Source organism: Ranitomeya variabilis, chromosome 6 (assembly GCF_051348905.1).
Source record: "Ranitomeya variabilis isolate aRanVar5 chromosome 6, aRanVar5.hap1, whole genome shotgun sequence".
Lineage (NCBI taxonomy): Eukaryota > Metazoa > Chordata > Amphibia > Anura > Dendrobatidae > Ranitomeya > Ranitomeya variabilis.
In genome coordinates this window covers 423,245,768-423,269,507 of record NC_135237.1, presented here as the reverse complement: position 1 = coordinate 423,269,507, position 23,740 = coordinate 423,245,768, and the positions used below count along the sequence as shown (strand labels likewise).

At 47.5% G+C, this 23,740-nt stretch overlaps 1 protein-coding gene across 1 annotated transcript in view; it reads left to right on the top strand.

Annotated features, from left to right (window-relative positions):
* Window positions 1-23,740, top strand: part of USP14 (ubiquitin specific peptidase 14) — a 92,824-nt gene that overhangs the window by 42,911 nt on the left and 26,173 nt on the right. The window contains exons 10-12 of the mRNA XM_077270328.1: window positions 4,345-4,459; window positions 5,209-5,274; window positions 8,360-8,452. Coding sequence (XP_077126443.1) covers window positions 4,345-4,459; window positions 5,209-5,274; window positions 8,360-8,452 — 274 coding nt within the window. The remainder of the gene's footprint in view (window positions 1-4,344; window positions 4,460-5,208; window positions 5,275-8,359; window positions 8,453-23,740) is intronic.

Here is a 23,740-nt window from a genome sequence, read left to right as displayed (position 1 = left end):
TGGTCTTAAAGGCACATGACCAGCATTCCCTGGTCTTAAGGGCTCATGACCAGTCCAAAGCCGGTCACTCTAAATGAGCTCAGGAGCCCTCCGCCGCCGATCCCAGCTTATCCCAGAGTACCTAGTTCCTTGAGTGGGCTTCATCACTGCCGCAACTCATGGATTCTCTGACCAAGAGATTGAATCCCTCCGTGAACCCTCTGTGGCTCGGAGTGCTCGCAGGACTAATATAGATGGTCCCTTTCCTTCATGTGAGCCGTCGGCTAGCAGGGGCCGCAAGTTTTCTAGAAACGTACAGAAATGATTTGCTGAGAACAAGTCTCTGAATACGGATCGGATATTGCCTTGGTTCTGGACTCCAGAACTTCAGAAAAGGATGGATTTGCCTATTGATATCATCCACTAATCTCTGTAGATTGACGAGGACTTCGGTTCTACTCTAGACCACGCACTGTCCCTCATAAGGAGACTAAACTCCCAGCAGAGCATTTGCCATAAGCGATCCACTGGACAGAAACCTCTTCAAGCGCGGTATCCTTTTTCAGCCAACATGCGAACACGTGGGATGTCCCCTCCACGTATACCCACCTAAGATGTGAGATACCACACCTGGTCTGATTCTTAGGGGTGTCGGGTCCTTTTAAAGGGCACCGATCTCCCAACACCATCAATATACGAGAACATGGTGTCGCCTCCATGTATCCTCTTCTGCAGCCAGGCCTAACGCCGGGCAACCAGCCCTGTCCACCCGGGGACCTTAACTCTGTGGATGTACAGAGGCTCCCTTTTTGGCGTCCGAACACCCCCTTCTGCTCCCTTCCCTGTTGAGGATGGTGGATTGAGGGTTCATCATTTTAACTCCGCACTGTCAAAAGAGAGCGGCGATAGTAAGAGACTGCTTTTCCTGACCTTCTGCATGCAGCTGCGTATTCTGCCACTTGGCATATTAACCGGGTAGAACCAGTATCCCTGCCCGATGGGTCATCAATTAAAAATACAACGGACTGTCAGATAGCAAATCTAGTTCGTTCCATCTTGTGACCTCCGGTTCAGCGCTCTACCCCTCCTTAGCTGCCACATGTGTTGCTAGAGCAATGGTGTCCTGGTCAGAGACCTTAACTAAGTTGATTTCCAACAGTAACCTCCCGAAGACGGTACAGCTGGTCAATCAAATTTCTTGAGCGAGGAGACTAGCTGCTTCACGCCTCTCGGATGCGTCTACTTGCGCAGCGCTGTCAGCCGCAAATGCCATTACACTCAGAATGACATTATAGCTCAGAGAATGGAAGCGTACTCTGCGTTCCAAAGGCCTCTGACATCACTCCCTTACTAGAGTGATTGGTTATTCGGTGAGAAGTTGGGATCCTGAACCTCAAACTTCTACCAAGCTTGACAAGGTCCCCCTTCTTCGGATGTAGTTCCTCCGCTCAGCCATTACTTCAATGGAAAAAGGTGGAGTTTCTGGCATCCACTGACATTCGGGATGCTTACCTTCATATTCCTATGTTTTCCCCTCTTAAAAAATTCCTTCGCTTTCCCTTTCGCGAACAACATTTTCAAATCTCGACCTTGTCCTTCGGCCTTGCTACCGCATCCATAGTGTTCGCAAGGGTTATGGCAGCTGTCATGTTCCTCTTGCACCCTAGAGGCGTAGTCGTCCTGCCCTATCTGCTCGATTTTCTAGCCGCTCTTCCAGCCCTGTGCTGAGTCGTCAATATCTCTTGCGATACCTTCTCTCTCCTGGGCTGGCAGCTAAGCTTAGACAAGTTTTTCCTCATTTCCAGCCCAGCAGATAACCTTTTTGAGGATGATCCTGGAATCTTCCAGAAGGTTGGTGATTTCTCCCTTGACACAAGGCCGTGGCCCTTCAACAGGGAGCTTGCGCACTTGTTCACTCATCCCCTCGTTCCATTCGATTTGGTAGGAGGGTTCTGAGGAAAACTGATGACAACAATGTAAGTGGTTTCCTACGCTCCTCTCGTTTTCTGCAGGTCAAACAGGCTTTCAGAGGGTAGTCTCTAAGCTCCTTCCTCATCCAGGAGAGATCCTTTCTCCCGGTTCAATGGTTATTAGTGACTACCGATGCCAGTCCTCTTCTGATCATTGTTCTGGGGATCTAGTTCTACTGCAGGTCCACTGCCTTCTGGTGGGTCACCCCATCCGATTCAATCGGACAATCCCATGTCTGTGCCATGCGTCAATCATCTAGCAGGTACCCACGGTCAGGCGTCATGGCCGAGGTACCTTACATTCTTTGTTGGGCACCGATCTCATTCGGTGATCTCGGCACTACACATCTCAGGAGTAGAACTCTGGGCGGCAGACGCCGTCAGGGTCCCGCCTCATGTGAGTGGGAACTTCACCCGGAAGTCTTCCATCAGATCTGTCTTCTCTGGAGCACTCCAGATGTAGGTCGGATGGCGTCCAGACTGAACGCCAATGTACTCTAGTCCATGGTTCGGCCTCCAGATCCAAAAGCCATCGCAGTGCATGCTCTGGTTCTTCCATGGTACCATTTTCCATAACCCCTCTTCCAATACTTCCAAGATCTTTTTGGAAGCAGGAAGGGCCCCAGTGATCCTGGGAGATCCGCACTGACCATGTCAGATTTTCTCGTTTGCAGAACTAGTATTTTCCCGTCTTATTGCAACAAAACTGCAAATATGGACTTCCTCGCAGGGAGTCTTCACATGTGGTTCTTCCCTATCGCATACCGTTAGATCTTTGGGACCTTAATGGTCCTGGGAGTCTTACAGTAGACTCCTTTTGATCCGGACAGACTTTACTCTCAGGGAAGGTCACCCCTTTTTTCTCTGCGATCTCCTCATCTTGATGAGTTTTCGGAGCTAGCCACTCCGTTCTTTCAGACTTTTTTTCCCTTATTACCATCAAGGCAAGGTTGCCCTCAGGCCATCCTGTCCCTTGTTACCAAGGTGGTATTGTATTCACACAGTTATGAGGGCTCGTTCTTACATCATCTCTTTCGGCACCAGTCCACAAAACGGAATGGGTTCCCCATATTCTGGACGAGGCGAGTGCTCTGAGTAGGTACGTCTCAAGGACAGGGTCCTTCCGAAGGTTGGACACTTTATTTGGACTACTTCACGGTAAGAGGACGGCTTCCTGATGGTTACAGGAAGGGTTTAGTCGTTTAATCGGCCATGTTAGCCTGGTAGATTCGTTACACCATCCAGGAGTCCTTCCGTGTTAGATGTCAGCCTATCTCCCTGTCTATCGAGGGTTCTAGGCACCAAGCGTCGGCAAAGCACGCCTGCAAGCTTGCAAGTTCGTCCAGTCCGCATGCATTCATGAAACACTATAATTCCCAGACTTCCACAGATGTGAGTCTGGGCAGGCGGACTCTGCAGGCCGCGGTGGCGCACTTGTAAGTAGCGGTTACACAGGGCCTGATCTGATGTTTTCCCCACCCAAGGACTGCTTTTGGACGTCCTACGGTCTGTGTCCCCCAATGAGGCGAAGGAGAAATAGGCATTTTTGTGTACTCACCGTAAAATCCTTTTTCCGAGCCATTCATTGGGGGACACCGCTCCCACCCTGTTATTAGCTTGTGCTTGTTTTATAATTTGACATTATATACACTCATATATTGTTATTGATCTACAACTGCTTTTGCACCGAACTGGTTAGCTGAGAGCCAGCAGGAGGGTGTATACTGCAGAGGAAGAGCTAACTTTCTTTGTATCACTTAGTGTCAGCCTTCTAGTGGCAGCAGCATACACCCACGGTCTGTGTCCCCAAATGAATGGCTCGGAGAAAAGGATTTTACGGTGAGTACACACAAATCCCTATTTTCATATCACGTGAAAAAGAAAACTTTAGCTGCAATTTTTTTTTTTTTCATTGGGTAAAGAGTGAAATTAAGGAGAAAATGTATATCATCATCCTTAACAGAATTTCAATGCTAGCAACTGAGGCAAAGCAAAAGTACCTTTTTTACTAGATTAAATTCTCCTGATTCTCATAAACTGACTACGAGAGGCCTTTAAAAAGGAAGGGTATGGTGGCTATTATAATGTAAAATGTTATTGTTAAGCATCGGTTTAGGAAACAAGGAATATTCCTATTTATCATCAAATTTCACAAGATGTACATCCAAATAGTTGCGTGACTGCTGTTTTCATTTGAAAATTGGATGGTCTCCCAGTAGGACACAGGACTGCCCCATAAATACTGCGATATGTGAGTAGTCTGTATATGAAACTGCTTGAAGATTGCCTTATACACCCAACATCTTTATTCATATAATACATGTGGTTTTTGAACTACTGAGATGTCGTAGACATGATTTTCGCTAGCCTTGTGTTTTCTTAATGATGCCCTAAGCATGAAATGTGCTGAATCGGAGGAAGAAGAAGTAACCAAAAGCTATGAAAATCAACTCCAGCTCAACTGCTACATCAACCAAGAAGTGAAATATCTCATCACGGGCCTCAAACAGGTGAGAGCAGCTCCTTGTGTTTTACACTGTATCAGTGATCGCCCAAAGGCAATTACTTAGGCTGTGAATAAATGGTAGCTTTTCCTATTAGTCTGCACATTATAAATGTATTTTTTTATTTACCGAAAGAGCATATGGTCAGCAAAATAATCTTTGTTATTCTATATAATAAAATATTTCTATTAAACTCTGCATGATTTTTAGGACCGTTCTTGTTTAAGAATGGACCCATGGTGGTCTGTGAAAAAACTAAAAAAACAAACAAACCACTCCCTTACTGGACGCACACTGTTTATTTCCTGGCTTCCTTTCCAGATTGAGGGAAGGAGGGTGGATATCGGGTGAGTGCTGCAGCCAATCATTGGCCAGACTGGTTACAGCGTTCACGGTCCCGTTCTATCAAAGTCGTAAGAAACTGTCTTCTAGATCCCACAATGTTTCTGGCTCATATGAATTTTTTTTTCTTTTTTGAAGACCACTATGGGCCAAGTTTGAAATGATTGAAAGGTAGGGGGCAACACCTGAAAATACATTTTTAACTCTTATGTAGTGAGTGCCCCCAAATACATGAACCAAGTCTCTAAATAACTCCCCATGTTTATGCTTCCTGTGGCCTGCGTGACATGCCAGTATGGGACAGTCGTGGTTGATTTTTCTTGTTGTAATGCATTAGTTTGTAATCGATGCTTTTATTTGCTGAAGGAGATTTTTTTTATTGTAGCGCTTTTTAAGCTATTTAACTTTTTCAGCGCCTTCAAGACGTAATCACAAAACTGTCACCGTCATTACAAAGAGATGCTTCATATAACAAAACTGTAAGTATAGAAATTGTTGCCTTTAAATCACTTTGTAAAAATTACCATAGTATTTTGAAGTTCATGAGAATATTTTTTTATTATACTATGAAACTGAATGAAAGTCCCAAAAAAGAAAGCCGTAGTTTACAGAAAGGAATAAAAGACTATAGACACTTTTTTTAACAAGGGTTGTCTGCAGATTTTATTTATTTGTATGCCTCCTGATATCCAGTTTACAACCTGATCGAGGTTTTAGATTTTTTTCTCTTGTGGGAGTGTCCCTCTCTGTAATACATGCTGGACGTGAAGTCTATGTCCTGGGTGCTGCTGTGTGCACCTGCTTTCTTGTATCTGCATGAACTGCACTTATTTCCTCTCCATGAACTTGAATTTTTCTATAGCCTGTTTTCTTTATCCAACTTTCAGAAAAAAAAAACACAACTTGGGTTGGAAATTGTACACAGATGTGCAATGGAGATAGGGGAATATATATTGCAGATCTTGTGTACAATTTCCAACCCAAGTTGTGTTGTGTTTTTTTTTGTTTTTTTTCTGAAAGTTGGATAACTTTTTGCATTTAGGATGCAAAGTGATCATGATTATTGCAGGTTTACTTAATGGGCAGACAGTATTTAGTTCTTATGCAGAATTTGTATTTGAACTCCCCCCATCTGTCAGGACTCACCCGTGTAAAAGCACACACGTCCATACATTTTCTCATTAAGCACAATATAATACGCACTTGCTAATAAATGATATGCACATTTGCATAATGTGCACGCATATACATAGTACAAAAATCCACACAAGGATATATACGATACCCACACACAGATAACACATGCATATACATCACAAAAATGTCATGTACTTGTTCAGATGACCAGAGGAGTATTTGGTCATTCCTTCATTCAGACTGTTAGGGCTTGTTTCCATTTGCGAGAAACGCGTCTGTGTCTCGCATGTGGAAACCAAGCTCTGGTGCCAGCACTTGGGAGCGGAGAGTGCGGCCGCATAGCAACACATGGAGCCACATGCTCTGCTCTATAGTGCCGGCGCCAGAGCTTGGTTTCCACTTGCGAGACACGGACTTGTTTCTCGCAAATGGAAACAAGCCCTTAGGCAGAGAAAATCCTCTTGTACCTAACAGTGCGAAAGCTCCTGTCTGCCATAGCCAAGGTCCTGAGTCTGACAGGACAAACCACACTTATTAATTTTTAGTAACTATTAATACTGAGCATAGAAAAATGCAGAGGACTCTTCCCACGATGTCCTTAGAGAAGGAGAATCCACACTCGGAGTAAAGTGTAATCACAGCAGCATCTGAGATGTTTGCAGCTGTCTGAAGCTGGGTGCGCAGAGCTTTATTACACTTAGACACCCTTCACATGTCCTGGTATTTCCAGTAGTGGGAAAACAAGTACCGGTGCTATCCTTGTGGCAGTATGATACCATCCGTGTGGTATACGTATGTCTGTGTCCGTGTGACACATAATGGAATAAAATGAATAATGCAAATGATAGATGTTTAGGTGTTGGATGTGCAATGATAAAGATTATATATCTTGATGACATATATTCATCTATTATCAGTACTTTGTGTGTGTACTTTTCTTGTATTTATCTAATCACTAAATAAAAAAAAAATGGTGTGGAGTCCCCCTTATTTTTATTACCCGGCTGAGGGAAAGCAGACAGGTGGGGGCTGGTGTTGTTGTTCTGGGAAAGGACCATTATCCATAAAGATTTGCAGCCTATTAATATCAGCTCACAGCTGTTTGCGTAAGCAGGCTAATAATAATAATTTTATTTATATAGCGCCAACATATTCAGCAGTGCTTTACTGATGAGGCTTAAAGAGAACGGGTCACGTGGAAAAAAAAAAACGCTATTAACCTGCAGATATGGGGTTAATCGACAGGTTAATATCTTTCTGAACTTGCTCGACACCTAGACACCCACTGCGGTAAGGAAATGAACTTTATTCCACCTGGCAGTGTTCGGCATCTAGTCACTGCTCTGTGTACAGAGAGCAGCAGCTGTAACCATACCCTCGGCACTGACTGACAGCAATTCGGCATTGGGGTCGGCTGTCAGTGTCGGGGGTACAGTTACAGCTGCTGCTCTCTATACACAGAGCGGTGACTGAACCCACGCCAACGCCACCCCCGTGACTGAAACCAGAACGCTACAGGTTCCCTTTAAGAAATACACTTAGTTGTTTTTCAACAACCGCAGTAAAGTTGCATTTTAACATCTGAGACCTCTCATAGCCAGTCTTGATTATTTTGGTGCATTTTCTAAGAATCTGTTACATTTCAGACTCTATTGTCTAATTTAAAGGGGTTTTCCCACAAATACAGTGCCTTTTCATATACTAACACATGTCATAACTTAATACTTTCTCATTTGAAGTATTAAAAAAAAAAAAAAAAAGTATAGTTTGTCAGCAGTCTTCAGACGTATATAGTGTTACAGGCCTTTATCTGTGCTGTCTGTCAAGTCAGTCCGACCATAATGGGACTTCCTAGTAATGATCGCGCATGGAATCCTCCTGAATAAAGCATGCAGTCATGGCCGCCGACTTTTCTCATTAACACGCAGGGCTTCCTCATCCGCACTGTCATTGTTCATTCATCAGCATGGAGTGAGTTTGCTTTCCTTAATGAAGAGACCTGCAGACACTCTGTACGTCAGTCTCTCTAAGTCTTCTGCTTCCTAGCTACTCGGCAGCACCGTACAGCGGTCGCATTATAACAGAAGCTCCAGCTACTTGCCATACTCCGTTCCTATGAAGTCAGTCTGTAACCAGAGGGTCTCTGACATTGTTATGGGACTCGGGAGCGCACACAGAAGCAGGGAACTCTGGGAAATGTAGTTCGAATATCCTGGAGGAAGTCATGTGATGCTGGGCTGCTGACACCCATAGGCAAATACATTCAGTGCAGCGGACAGGGAGTTTGTCTGATGTCCTGTAAAAACTCAGATATGAGGTAGGAAAATGCATAGAATGCTTTGAGGTGCATGTGGCTAAAGTGTTTTGTTTTTTATCATATTCATGAGAAAACCCCTTTAATTTTCACTTTTTGTGGTCTCTTCACAGACAAGAATAAGCCGTTTACCTGCCTACCTGACAATCCAGATGATGCGGTTCTTTTACAAAGGAAAAGAGTCTGTAAATGCCAAAGTTCTTAAGGTACGTTTGTATCTCTGTGATTTGTGAAGTTTAATAATGTGTCACAAAGGCTGTAATGATCACTTGTGCTCTACAGTTCTGTGAAAGTGTTTGCCCCCTTCCTGATATCTTATTCTTTTGAAATGTTGCTGAAGAATTCTGCAAAGATGAGTGGGACGAAATTCCTCCTGATCGTTGTAAAAGACTCTGCCTGTTCTGTCCTCACTAAATAAGGCAGGCTCACGTAGCTATACAGGCAGCTAAACCGCTATACCGGAGTCCAATAAGGAGGCTGTGGTTGAGTCTGTGCTTTATTAAACGTAGTGGTATATTGATGCGGTGAAACTGTAAACAATGATATACATACAATCAGTGCATGGTATAGAAGAAATACATACTACACATGATGTACATTATGCATAAACATTTTAGAAAGCTAGTAACTGAACTACGGTACAACTGACTAAGCTGGGCTAATATAGAGCAGAAATTATCTACAGAAAGTATAAAGACATACCGGCAATGCTATCGCAAGGAGGATGAAGTGCAAGCATCTTTCCTTGAAGGCAAACTGTAGGAAGTGAAAGAAAATGGAGGGAGATGAGCTACCATAATGCTTTTGCAAAGGGGGAGGAGAATCAGACATGGAAAAATAGAAAAAACAGAAATAGAAGTGTGAACATGACTCTGACCGCTAGATAGAGCCAAAACACTACAAACAAAGGTATGAACAAATTAGATGGCGGAGACAGAACACTCCCCGTCTGACATCAACGGATGTCACTACTCCTTTCTTCTGAAGTTAACAATAGGACCAGTTCGGATACCGGTCTGAAAAATGTCTTAGGTTCATTCCCTTTGGTCATCCTTAGTTCAACTTTGCGGACGTTACCGTCTTTGCTCGGGAATGTTGCGGTAACTAGACCAAGTGGCCACTGGTTCCGGTGAATTTGACAGTCTTTCACAAGAACAAGGTCACATATGCTCAGATTAGGCTTAGTAGATTGCCACTTCGTCCGTGGCTGCAGGGTAGACAAATATTGTTTGCGCCACCTGTCCCAGAAAGTATTTGCAAGACTTTGTACCTGTCTCCATTGGCGCTTGTAGAGGTCCTTAGCGTCGAATCCTCATGGAGGGGCACTGGACAGTCCCGTTTTCTGGGTAAGGAGAGTAGCTGGAGTCAATAACAAGGGCTCCTCAGGGTCGTTAGGAACTGGAACCAAGGGTCTTGCGTTGATCATAGCTGCAGCTTCTGCCATGAAGGTCATTAGGCTTTTGGGTAAGCCTCGCTGCTCCTTTAGATTTTTCCATGTCACAAGTTCTGGTGGTCCTGAATGAGCGAGCTATATGAGTCAGGCAGGTAATGGCTCGAATAAGCGACTTCCAACTTGAGAATCTGTGGAACCTGCAAGATCCAAGCTGGATAACAGAGGTCATTGTATGAAGTGTAGACACCTGAGGGCTGATTTCAGCATCTGAGTCCTCTCCTACTAGTTCAAAGGTGTCTGAAAAGCATTCCTCGATGTACAATAGTTTTGGTCCTGAGAGCCATGTTGTGCTTCCTAGTCGACTTGCGTCAACTGCCCTAGTTGCATGATCTGCGGGATTCTGGTCCGTGGGTATGTAATGCCACTGCTTCGGATGAACTGATCTCCTGATTCGTAGTACTCTGTTATTGACCAAAAACATAGAATCGCCTGGTTTCGTTGTGGATATATTCCAGGACTATTTTGCTGTCTGAGTAGAACTTGGCCTGTGTCAAGTCGATATCCATTTCGGATGTGATGAACTTCGCTAACTCAACAGCTAAGACTGCGGCACAAAGCTCTAACCTGGGTATAGTGTGCTCTGGTTGTGGTGCGAGTTTGGCCTTCCCCATAATAAACCCAATGTGGCACTGACATTTGGAGTCTACAGTTTTGAGGTAGGCAACAGCGGCAATCGCTTTGACAGAAGCATCTGCAAATACGTACAGTCTTTGGCTTTGTATTTCTGAAGATGGCACAGGGGTGTATGATCTTGGCACGTTCAGGTTTGAGAGGGCTGCTAACGAGTTCTTCCACCCTTCCCACTGGATCCTCTTGTCAGGTGGCAGAGGTGCATCCCAGTCAGATGTTTCTCTAGTTAAGTCTCTTAGTAGGGCCTTGCCTTGTATAGTAACAGGAGCTGCAAAACCCAAGGGATCGTACACACTGTTGATGGTAGACAGGACGCCTGTGCATGTGAAAGGCTGACCTGAAAGGTGAAAGTGTCTGACTGTAGATTCCAGAGAAGCCCGGGGCTGCGTTGCATTGGTGCAGGGTCTGAGCCCAGGTCCAGGTCTCTGAGACCATTACATAGGTCCTGAGAAGGGAATGCTTCCACGAGTTCTTGGCTGTTTGAGGCTATTTTATGAAGCCTAAGGTTCGAGCAGGCAAGCATGTCTTGGGCTCTCCTGAGAAGACTGACGGCAGTCTCATTTGAAGGCATGGCTTTCAGACAGTCGTCGACATAAAAGTCCTTTTCTATGAATTGTCTGACATCTGCTCCGTATTCTGCTTCTCCTTCCTGAGCCGACCTTTTGAGTCCGTAAATGGCGACTGCAGGGGAAGGACTGTTGCCAAAGATGTACACTCTCATGCGATACTCTGTGACTTCTTTAGTAGGATCATTGTCTCTGTACCAGAAGAATCTTAGGAAGTTCCTGTCTCTCTCTCTCTCACAAGGAAACAATGGAACATTTGCTGGATGTCAGCGATGAAGGCAATGGAATCCTTACGGAAGCGCATAAGTACTCCCAGAAGTTTGTTATTGAGGTCTGGTCCTGTCAGTAGAACGTCATTCAGGGAGACATCATTAAACTAAGCACTGGAATCGAACACAACTCTAATCTGGCCTGGTTTCTTAGGGTGATATACTCCAAACATGGGTAGGAACCAGCATTCTTCAGAGTCTTTGAGAGTGGAAGCTAGTTCTGCATGACAGTTTTCGAAAATCTTTGACATGAAGGAGAAAAAGTGATCTTTCATCTCTCTGGTTTCTTTTGTATATTATGTTTGAGAGTGGAGAAACGTTGTAATGCCTGATTTCTGTTGTTCGGTAGACGTGGTCTGTGGGTTTTGAAGGGAAGAGATGCGACCCAGCTGTTGGTCTCATCTTTAGCAAGTCCCTTGTCCATTATCTCTAAGAACAACTTGTCCTCTACCGACATTGCCACTTGGTTGTCCTGCTTAGTTCTCTGGAAGACTGTACACCCTAACTGATCCTCATAGCTTCCCGACACTATACTGCTGTCGTGAGTAAAGTCTATTAAATGGTTGGGACGTTGGATGCTGTGTGGCAGTTCCCTGACATGGAACTCATTGTTACAAGGTTGAAACAGAGATGGTCGTCCTTTCTCCAATGTATTTGTCAGCATGCTTGTCACAGAAGATGGCAAGATGGTGCATGCGTCCCAAGCATACATTGCCAATTATGACCCATCCTAGTTCTAGCCCTTGGGCATAGGGCGCATTGTGGAGTCTATTGATGTGATGTCTCACTTTATGAACCTGCAGGATATCTCTCCCCAACAGCAGAATTATCTGGGCCTGATGGTCGAGTTCCGGTATAAGGTGTGCTATTCGTTTCAAGTGAGCGTGATGGATTGCTACATCTGGCGTAGGGATTTCAGATCTGTTGTCTGGGATCTGGTTACATTCGATGATTGTAGGTAGTGGTAGGCAGAATTGTCCGTCTAAAGACTCGATTTGGTAGTCAGTAGCTTTCCTGCCTGCTGTTGTCACAGTACCTGCACACGTCTTTAATGAGTAGGGAGTCCTTGGCCCTTTGATGTTGAATAGGTTGAAGAATGTTGATCTTGCCAAGGATCGATTACTTTGATCATCCAAGATGGCATAGAGTCTTACAGATTGGTCTCTATGGCCTTTTGGGTATACTCTGACGAGGCATATTTTTGAACAGGACCTACTGTCTATTGTCCCTTTGCAGACTTCTGTACATTGTGAAGTGATCTCTGGTGTAGCTGTATCAGTGTTCCTTTCTTCCCCGCCATGCTCACTGTTTCGTGTACTCCATGGAGCTGGGCCAGGGTGTAGAGCAGTGTTATGGTCTGTGGTGCCACATTCTGTGCATTTTACCCTTGCAATCCTTGGCGAGATGAGTTCTGGACGAGCAACACTTGTAGCAGATACCGTTTTCTTTCAGGAAACTTCTGCGATCTGACATAATCTTTATTACTCTGTCGCCTCATTGGGGGACACAGGACCATGGGTGTTATGCTGCTGTCCACTAGGAGGCGACACTATGCATAATCTGAAAAAGATTAACTGTGGCTCCTCCTGTGCAGTATACACCCCTGGACGGCATCAGCCTTCTCCAGTTTTTGCTTAGTGTCGCATAGGAGGCACACCTAAAAGATTTTTACTCTGTTTTTTCCGACGGGATTACAGATGAAGAAAAGAGGGTCTCCTGTGAGACTCCTGGCATGGCTCCTTCCTCGCCCCCCTATTATGGGGTGCCCAGTTGAAGTAGAGATGGCTATTCCCCATGTTGCTCCTTCCCCAGTCCCTCGGGTGCTGGTTCGAAGTCGAGACCCCCCCTCCTTCCCCAATTCCTTTTGGTTTCTGGGTGGAGGTCGAGGCGAGGATAAAGGCCCCCTGAAGGTGACAACAGCACCCTCCCTATCCCCCTCTGGGGGTATTAGGTTGAGACACCTCAGGTAGGGCCTGTACAGGCAGCATTCTACAGCTCCCAGCAATGGGCCAGCACACTGCGCCTGCATCCAGGGACCCCAGCCCAGCTGCGGGCTCCTGTTGGGGCCGGGGGGAGTGCAGGCAGGCATGGCACATTTAGACACAGGGCTCCCTGCCGCCCGTCTCTGCGGCAGCACCAGCTCTATACTGCCTCAGGGAGACCCCTACCGGGCTCCCCCTTCCGCTTATAGCCCCACCGCCATCCTGCCTTTAAATCCGGAGGGGTCCGGTTCAGATCCGACCCCCTCCCGGACTTTCGCGCCGGCCTGGAGCCCTTCTGGGCCTCAGGCATCTAATTTAGGCCCCGTCTTCGGCCTAGATGAAGCTGCCGCCTCCTCTCCGCCCCCTGGCCCGTACCCCGGATGACAAATATGACACTACAGTGTCATAAAGGGGGTGGATCGAGACAGAAAGATCGCGTTTTTACACAGCCTTGCCGCCTTTTTCCAGCTCTCCGCCCCCTTCTCCTCCTTTCCTCTCTGTCTCAGCAGCCATTTTCGGCTGCAGATTAACCCTGCATCTCCCGGTCTGCAGGACCAGGACCAGGCAGCCAGTCTTCAGGGGGCACAGGACTGTGGATCTTCGGCGCTGGACCTAGGGGCACACTGGTGGGGTAAGATCACAGCTGGGTTTTTTACTCAGCTGTGAATCCATATTACCTATAAGGCTCCCCTATAGGTTTCTCTACCCCTGTAAGGTCCTCTGCTGGAAGCACTTCTGCACTCTGTGCACTATGCCGGGCTCAAGGTCCAAGAGAACCAGGCAGAACTGCTATTATGCATTCTGCACAGCCTGCGGGACTGCTCTCCCCAGTAGTAGCACGTACTCGCATTGTCAGAACTGTATACAAACTAATGTGTCAGAGCCCCAAGAAGCCCCTGCCAATGCCTCGGTGTCTAATGCCACGCCGGAATGGGCTACTCAGATATCGCAATCTATGACGCAGTCTATAGATAACCTAACCTCCACATTGCTTCAGGCTCTGCAGGGTCATGCCCCGGCTATGACCGTTACCCAGCAAAGGGAGAGCTTGACTCAGGAACAAGATGACCCTGGCACATCCACGTCTAGGTCAGGACGCAAGCGGACCCATAGATCAAGTCCATCTGCGTCATCTCATAGCACACGGTCATCCCCCTCTAGGGAGAGACACCGTAGCTCCAGGTCATCTAGACCGTCCCATTCCAGGGACAGACAATGCAGATCTCCGCAATCCCCGACCAGAGAAGGCCTCCTCCCCAGCCCACTCAGCAGGGGACGCCTCAGTGATACACAGGATTCGGAAGGCATCTGCGACTCTGACTCAGACAGAGAAACGGAGGGGTCCCTGATCCCAATCCCTCCTAGCAATACAGCGCTAGTTGAGGACATAATTTCATCAATCCATCGGGTGCTGGACATTTCTAATCCGCCACCAGAGGCCCCAGAACATAAGATTTCCTTTGAAGGACCTCTGAAGCCGCCTAAGGTTTTCTCTATCCACCCAGAGTTTAAGGCGATCCTTAAAAAGCAGCTCTCACAGCCTGAGAAAAAATTCGCTAATCGCAAATATCTGGAGGCGAGGTACCCCTTCCACACAGAAGGACACCAAGGAATGGACAGATCCACCTGAAGTGGACCCCCCAGTCTCTAGGCTAGCAGCACAGACCCTCTTTTCACTGCCAGATAGCTCAACCCTCAGGGACGCAGCAGACCGGCAGGTAGAATGCATGGCTCGTTCAATTTTCGAGGCAGCAGGGGCATCCCTGGCTCCCGCGTTTGCCTCAGTCTGGGCTGCCAAGGCCATTCTGGCCTGGGCAAAGAATTTACAAGCTCTCCAAGCATCCGCTCCTGAGCTGTCGGACCAAGCGGTTCAAATAGCAGTTGTAGCAGACTACATGCTCCATGCAGCTCTGGATTCAGCAAGGGGAGCAGCGGGGATAGCATCAAACGCCATCACGATTCGGCGTATCCTCTGGCTGCGGGAATGGAAAGCGGACGCAGCCTCAAAGAAGTCCCTCATGCACCTCCCCTACCTCAGAGGGAGACTTTTCGGTGAACAGTTGGACACTATGATATCCAACGCCACCGGGGGTAAGAGTACTTCTCTTCCCCAACTGAAACCAAACTCGATTCCGATCCTTTCGGAATTCCTCGGGCTGGTCCGTCTCGCGTCCAGCACAAAATCGTAACCGTTCCCCACGCAGGGACAACTCACGATCGATGCAAAGGTCGGACAAGACCTGGCAGTCAAAAGCAGGCCAGCCTAAGCCCAGAGGAGGAAAATCTCAGACTTTCTCCTCATCATGACATCAAGTCTGGCTGCCTATTACAGAAGACAGGTGGGTCATGGAACTAGTGTCTTCCGGATACAAAATAGACTTCACCTCCAACCCACCGGACCGATTCTTCCTCTCTGTCCCCCCAAAACCCCCAGCTAAGGCTCGTGCCTACCACCAAGCGGTCTCCTCGCTTTTTCAAGCAGGAGTCATAGTACCGGTACCCACGACCGACCGCTTCCGAGGGTTCTACTCCAATCTCTTAGTAGTTCCCAAGAAAGGAGGCAGCGTACGGCCCATACTAGACCTAAAACAGCTCAACAAATATGTACGGGTCCGTCATTTCCGCATGGAGTCCCTTCGGTCCATCATTGCGTCCATGGAGAAGGGAGAATATCTCGCTTCCATAGACATACAAGACGCGTACTTGCATATACCCATTGCACCTGCCCATCAGAGGTTTCTCAGGTTCGCAATAGGCCAGGACCACTACCAATTCGTGGCTCTCCCTTTCGGACTCGCCACGGCTCCCAGAGTGTTCACCAAGGTCATGGCAGCCACCATGGACGTCCTGCACTCCAGAGGCATAGTAGTCGTTCCATACCTGGACGATCTACTCATCAAGGCTCCCACCTTCAAGGACTGCGAGCTCAGCGTCTCAATCACAACCGATACTCTCAGTCGCATGGGCTGGTTAATCAACCTACAAAAGTCATCACCAACCCCGAGTCAGTCCCTGACCTTCCTGGGAATGTTATTCAACACCTCCAGGGGTCTAGTGCTCCTTCCCAAGGACAAGGCACTGGCTCTCCGACTAGCAGTTCGCACCCTCCTCCGCAAACCCCCTCGATCTCTCCGGTTTGCCATGAGAGTCCTCGGCAAGATGGCAGCAGCAATAGAAGCTCTCCCATTTGCCCAGTTTCACATCAGACCTCTCCAACTAGCCATTCTCAAGTCCTGGGACAGGAATCCCTTTTCGCTCGACAGGGAGTTCCAGCTAACTTCGTCAACCAGGAGGTCCCTGCACTGGTGGCTCAAGCCAACCTCGCTAGCAAAGGGGAAATCCTTTCTCACAGGTCAATGGAAGGTTCTGACCACCGACGCGAGCCTGACGGGTTGGGGTGCGGTGCACCTACACCACAGGGCACAGGGCAAGTGGTCCCCAGTGGAAGCGACCATGCCCATCAACACCCTGGAAATTCGTGCCATCCTTCTGGCATTGAGGGCCTTCCATCACTTACTGGCAGCCTCTCACATCAGAATACAGTCGGACAATGCCACGGCTGTGGCATATGTGCATCACCAAGGGGGGACCCGCAGTACCCAGGCGATGCGGGAAGTGTCACACATCCTCCCCTGGGCGGAGGACACAGGGTCGGTTCTTTCGGCGGTTCACATTCCAGGTGTGGACAGCTGGGAAGCAGACTTCTTCAGCCGACAAGGAATAGACTCGGGAGAGTGGTCTCTCCATCCCGAAATTTTTCAACAGATCTGTCTCCGCTGGGGGACCCTGGATGTGGACCTAATGGCATCCCACTTCAATGCCAAGGTCTCCAACTTCATGGCCAGAACACACGATCTGCGGTCGCTCGGAGCAGACTCTCTGGTTCAGGACTGGAACCAGTTCCAGCTTCTGTATATTTTTCCACCTCTCCCCCTGATATCCAGAGTGGTGAGGAAGATCACACAAGAGAGAGTTCCAACCATCCTAATTGTACCGGACTGGCCCAGACGCACATGGTACGCCGACATCGTACAACTCACAGCAGACGCCCCTGGCGTCTCCCCGGCCGCCACGATCTTCTATCACAAGGCCCGTTCTACCACCAGAACTCAGGGGCTCTCAATTTGACGGCGTGGCCCTTGAGACCTGGGTTCTAACCCAGGCAGGGCTCTCGACGGACGGCATTGGAACCATGATCAGAGCACGGAAAACAGCCTCTGCCAAGATTTATTACCGTACCTGGAAAGCTTTCTTTACCTGGTGCGAATCTCGTGGCCAGATTCCACTCCCTTATTCCCTACCCAAAGTACTTGATTTTCTCCAATCGGGTCTGGAGGCCAGGCTGTCATTGGGCTCGCTTAAGAGCCAGGTGTCAGCCCTCTCCGTGCTTTTTCAAAGGTGCATTGCTACCAAGCCGCAAGTAAGGACTTTCCTTCAGGGGGTTTCCCGATTGGTTCCCCCCTACAGACGACCGCTAGAAACGTGGGACCTCAACCTGGTCCTGACAGCATTGCAGGAACCACCCTTCGAACCCCTTAAGGAGGTCCCGCTCCGCCTTCTTTCCCAGAAGGTGGTTTTTCCTGGTGGCAATCTCCTCGCTACGCAGGGTGTCTGAACTGACAGCACTCTCCTGCAGACGGCCCTTCCTAGCTTTTCACCAGGACAAGGTAGTTCTTCGTACGGTCCCATCCTTCCTTCCGAAGGTTGTGTCCGACTTCCACCTCAATGAGGAAATTTCACTACCATCCCTTTGTCCGGTTCCGGTTCATAGAGTGGAGAAGGCTCTGCATACGCTTGACCTTGTCAGGGCATTGCTTATATACGTGTCTAGGACTGCGTCCTTCCAGAGGTCTGATTCTCTTTTCCTCCTTCCGGAAGGCGGCCACAAGGGTCTGCCAGCTTCCAAAGCTACCCTTGCCAGGTGGATCAAATCCACCATACAAGAGACCTACCGCCTTAAGAATTCTCCTCTTCCAGCTGGTATTACGGCACACTCTACACTGGCGGTAGGGGCCTCCTGGGCCATTCGGCACCAGGCTTCGGCGCAACAAGTGTGTAAGGCGGCCACTTGGACTAGCTTACACACGTTTACTAAACACTACAGGGTTCATACCCAGTCCTCAGCGGACGCGAGCCTGGGTAGATGTGTCCTGCAGGCGGCGGTGCCCTAAGTATAGGGGCCTGTCTGCACAATATTCGTCCATTGCTTCCCACCCAGGGACTGCTTTAGGACGTCCCATGGTCCTGTGTCCCCCAATGAGGCGACAGAGTAAAGGAGATTTTTGTGTACTCACCGTAAAATCTTTCTCTTAGCCTCTAATTGGGGGACACAGCTCCCACCCTGTTGCCCTTTCCGGGCCGTTGTAACTGTTGAGTTCTCATATTGGTTTCTTGAGCTCGTACATAGTTGCCTTCTTACAGGCATAATTATGTTATTCATGTTACGTTACTCCTACTGCTTTTGCACAAAACTGGAGAAGGCTGATGCCGCCCAGGGGTGTATACTGCACAGGAGGAGCCACGGTTAATCTTTTTCAGATTATGCATAGTGTCGCCTCCTAGTGGACAGCAGCATAACACCCATGGTCCTGTGTCCCCCAATTAGAGGCTAAGAGAAAGATTTTACGGTGAGTACACAAAAATCTCCTTTTTTTTTTACATAGCGCTAGCTAACATATTCCGCAGCGCTTTGCAGTTTGCACACATTATCGTCGCTGTCCCCCGTTGGGGCTCACAATCTAAATTCCCTATCAGTATGTCTTTGGAATGTGGGAGGAAACCAGAGTACCCGGAGGAAACCCACGCAAACACGGAGAGAACATACAAACTCTTTGCAGATGTTGTCCTTAGTGGGGCTTGATCCCAGGAATCCAGCGCGGCAAGGCTGCTGTGCTATCACTGCGCCACCGTGCTGCCCGTGACATAGATTTTCCTCTGAAGGCTCTGCATTTCAGGAGAGTATGAGGCTTCTGATGAAGTGGGCAGTGCTTGTCAGGGTCCTGCACCTTTGTGTCTGATTGGGAGCAGCCAGCAGACCTGTAATTAGAACCTGGAGAAGAAACATAAGTCTTGTGTACTGCTACAGATGTTCTGCGTGGATTTGCAGGTGGTGATGGTGTGGCATATGGCATTGCAAAGTCAAGGCTGGGATGGTTTCTAATTCTCGCTTGTTGGTGTATAAAGTCTACAAACATGGAGAAGGGAGGAAAGGGAACACTGTTTGTATTTGTACGTGGAACCATGTGTGAGCCACCTCTTCTGTAGATTGTAGGAAAACTTTTGGACTATAGGGTTAACACCTCTGGCTGTGTCGAGGAATGCAAGTCCCTGTAGGTCGTCTTCATATTTGGCAACTTGGACTTCCATTAGCAGGTCGCTTAGTTCTCTAAGTTTCTGGAGACCTTTCTTAGAAATTTTAGGGAAGTCATCGATTCTTTTTTACTTCTGCTGAGCCGTAACATTCATCCAGCCTCTTCCAGATCTCTTTGAGGCCAGTCTCAGGGCGGTTTATATTAACGTCTCTGATCCTTACTGCGTGTTTGACTGACTCTTCTCCCAGGTATTTGACTAACAGGTCTACCTCTTCCCTGTGTTGTAGCCCCAAGTCTCTAATGACATTTTGGAAGGAAGCTTTCCAAGCTCTGTAACCTTCAGCCTGGTCAGTGAACTTCATGAGTCCCTTGGCAACCAGTTCACGTCGTGTGAAGAACTTGGCAAATTCTGGCGTGAACCGGTTGTCAGCGGAGTACACTGATGATGGGTTGCCCTGATAGTGATGTGAGGGGCTTTCGTACCTGTTAGTGTCCTCAGGGTGGCGCCAGCCGGTGTTGTATTGCTTCGGTCTGACGTACGGTGTGTCAGCAGGGTGATCCACGCTGGTTACCTGGTGAGGGGCAAGGTAGTCATTAGCAGAGTTGTTTTGCCTCACGTTTTCGAGTTTGTTTCTGTCTTGGAGCTGAGCCTCATGACGACTCTCGCTCATGCATTGTGGTGAGTCTTGCAGTGGAAACTCCAGACTCGACATACTACTTCAGCTATGCAGCTTGGGGTTTAGCGCGGCTTCTAGTGATTCTGCTTAGGCAAGGGCTGCGGCAGCTTCCCTTTTTGCTGCTAGGCTTTCTAAAGCGGCATCCACACATGCCTTCTCTAACTGTGACCTTCTCTCTTGGTCATCCAGGCGTGCTTTCTCTAATTTAAGTTGCATCTCTTGGTCAGCAAAGCTCGCTCGCATTTTAGCGGCATCACCATTTGCGCGGGCAATGGTGACCGTGCTGCTGATGGATGTTGTCTTTGAGGAGACGGAAGTAACAGATCTTGTCCTGTGTGATTTGTGAGACATGGTGTCTTGGGAAAGTGCTTGGCTGTGCAGAGATTGCTGTAGCTGTATTTAGTCTGTGTAGCCGGTGACTTGAATCCCACTAGTTGGATGGCTGCCGTTTCACTGTTCTGGCCTCACTAAATAAGGCAGGCTCACGTAGCTATACCGGAGTCCAATAAGGAGACTGTGGTTGAGTCTGTGCTTTATTAAACGTAGTGGTATATTGATGCGGTGAAACTGTAAACAATGATATACATACAATCAGTGCATGGTATAGAAGAAATACATACTACACATGATGTACATTATGCATAAACATTTTAGAAAGCTAGTAACTGAACTAGGGTACAACTGACTAAGCTGGGCTAATATAGAATAGAGCAGAAATTATCTACAGAAAGTATAAAGACATACCGGCAATGCAATCGCAAGGAGGATGAAGTGCAAGTCTCTTTCCTTGAAGGCAAACTGTAGGAAGTGAAAGAAAATGGAGGGAGATGTAGGCTGAGCTACCATAATCCAAGTTCAAAGAAGAAAAGAAAATGCGGCACTCACCCCAAGATAGCAGTGAAGTTTCTGGACCCGTTGAAGCACATTTGTGTGCGAAACGGCCGTCGTCCGTACTCCAATACCGCACCCTCCTGTATACCTGCACTTCTGATGTCCTGACGGATGTATTTCATATATTTTCTCCAATAAAGTCCACGAACTTCACTGCTATCTTGGGGTGAGTGCCGCATATTCTTTTCTTCTTTGAACTTGGATTTTTGCTTGACATTTTCATGCAGAGCACCAAACCCCTTAGCATTCGTGACGCCTGATTACCAGCTGTCCACCTTCAGTCCTGTCTATTGGAATTTGCATTGCTCTAGTGCCGTTCTATTTTTCACACTTGTCTGTGGTTGAGCTACCATAATGCTTTGCAAAGGGGGAGGAGAATCAGACATGGAAAAATAGAAAAATCAGAAATAGAAGTGTGAACATGACTCTGACCGCTAGAGAGAGCCAGAACACTACAAACAAATAAAGGTATGAACAAATGAGGGCTTGTTCACACGATCCTTTTTTTCGCTGCGGATTTTTCAGGTCCTGATTTGTGAAAACCGCAGTGCCAAACCTGCGGTGGTTTTCACTGCGGTTTTCAGTCCTTTTTCTACTGCGGGTTTCCAGCTGCATTTTCCTATTGGTGCAGGTGGAAACCCGCTGCGGAATCCGCAGACAGAATTGACATGGTACTTCTTTTTTTCCGCTGAAAATCCGCGCTGATTTTCAAGCCGAAAAAAGGATAGTGGGCACAGCGGATTTAGTTTTCCATAGGGTAACATTGTACTGTACCCTGCATGGAAAACGTCTGCGGATCCGCAGCTGCAAATCCGCTGCGGATCCGCAGCGAAAAAAGGATCGTGTGAACATAGCCTTAGAAGGCGGAGACAGAACACTGCCAGTTATCACAATCGCGTGATTGCAGTTGTTGCTGCTAAGTGTGGCCCAACCAGTTATTAGGTTTAGGGGCAATCGCTTTCTCACACACAGGACCCTGTAGGTTTGGATTTCTTTTTCCATTAATAATAAAGACCTTCATTTATAAACTGCATTTTGTGATTACTTATGTTATCTTTGTCAAATATTTACATTTGTTTGCTGATTTGAAACATTTAAGTGTGTCAAACATACAAAAAAAAAAAAAAAAAGGAAATCAGGAAGGGGCACACCCTTTTTCACAGCACTGTATTGAAAAGCCATGCCTTCCAATTGAGGCTCATTTAATTGGGACCTGGATACAAAGCACAGCTCCTATATAAACTCATCAAGAAAATATTAGCGTTCAGGGATTCAAGCTTGAGGAGGATAATTTGCATATTCCAGGTGCCTTCTGGGAAAAGCGAAGAGTCTCCCTCAGCAAGAAGATCGTTGGGTACAGCCGGGACCAGCTGCTTGGAAAGCATCACCAAACCAGGGATTCAAGCTTGAGGAGGATAATTTGCATATTCCAGGTGCCTTCTGGGAAAAGCGAAGAGTCTCCCTCAGCAAGAAGATCGTTGGGTACAGCCGGGACCAGCTGCTTGGAAAGCATCACCAAACCAGGGATTCAAGCTTGAGGAGGATAATTTGCATATTCCAGGTGCCTTCTGGGAAAAGCGAAGAGTCTCCCTCAGCAAGAAGATCGTTGGGTACAGCCGGGACCAGCTGCTTGGAAAGCATCACCAAACCAGGGATTCAAGAATTTTTGCCTGTAGGACATTATTGCAAGAAAGCTTGGCTGAGTAGATTACACAAGAAGGAAAACACACAGCAAGTCAGCAGGATCTAGGAGCAACATGGCAGATGTGACAACCTACATGGTGAGCTGCAGCATGTGCTACATGTTCACAGATCGACCAGAAGAAGAATCCAATTTCACCTGTCAGAAGTGTAGACTAGTGGCCCTTTTAGAAGAAAAGGTGCGGGGTCTGGAAGAAAGAATAGCAACTTTGAAACTCATCAAAGAGAATGAAGACTTCCTAGACAGAACAGAAGCATCTCTACTGGTCACAGAAGGTGAAAAAAGTGTCAGAGAACCTCCAAAAGCAGATGAGTGGAAGCATGTGACCAAAAGAAGCAAGAAGACCATGGAGAAATCACCAACCACACAACTGAAGAACCGATATCAAATCTTTGTAGAGGATGAAGATGGCACACCTAAGGACGAAGCAATACCAGAAAGCAAAAAAGAAAAGGGTACACAGCAACAAGTGACAGCAAAAAGTACAGCCAAGAAGCAACGAAGAGTGGTGGTGGTGGGAGACTCACTACTGAGAGGCACAGAAGCAGCCATCTGCAGACCGGACATAACTGCAAGAGAAGTATGCTGCCTTCCAGGTGCGATGATCAAGGATGTGACTGATAGGATACCAAAGCTCTTCAGCTCCAAGGACGTCCACCCATTTCTTCTGATACATGTTGGCACCAATGACACGGCAAGGAAGGACCTACCGACAATCTGCAAGGACTTTGAAGAGTTGGGGAAGAAAGTAAAGGAGCTGGATGCACAGGTAGTTTTTTCTTCTATCCTTCCAGTAGACGGGCATGGCACCAGGAGATGGAACAGGATCCTTGATGTGAACAACTGGCTAAGACGATGGTGCAGACAACAAGGATTCGGATTCCTGGACCACGGTGTGAATTACTTGTACGATGGACTCCTCGCCAGAGACGGACTACACCTCAACAAACCTGGGAAACACACATTCGCCAGAAGACTCGCTACACTCATCAGGAGGGCGTTAAACTAGAAGA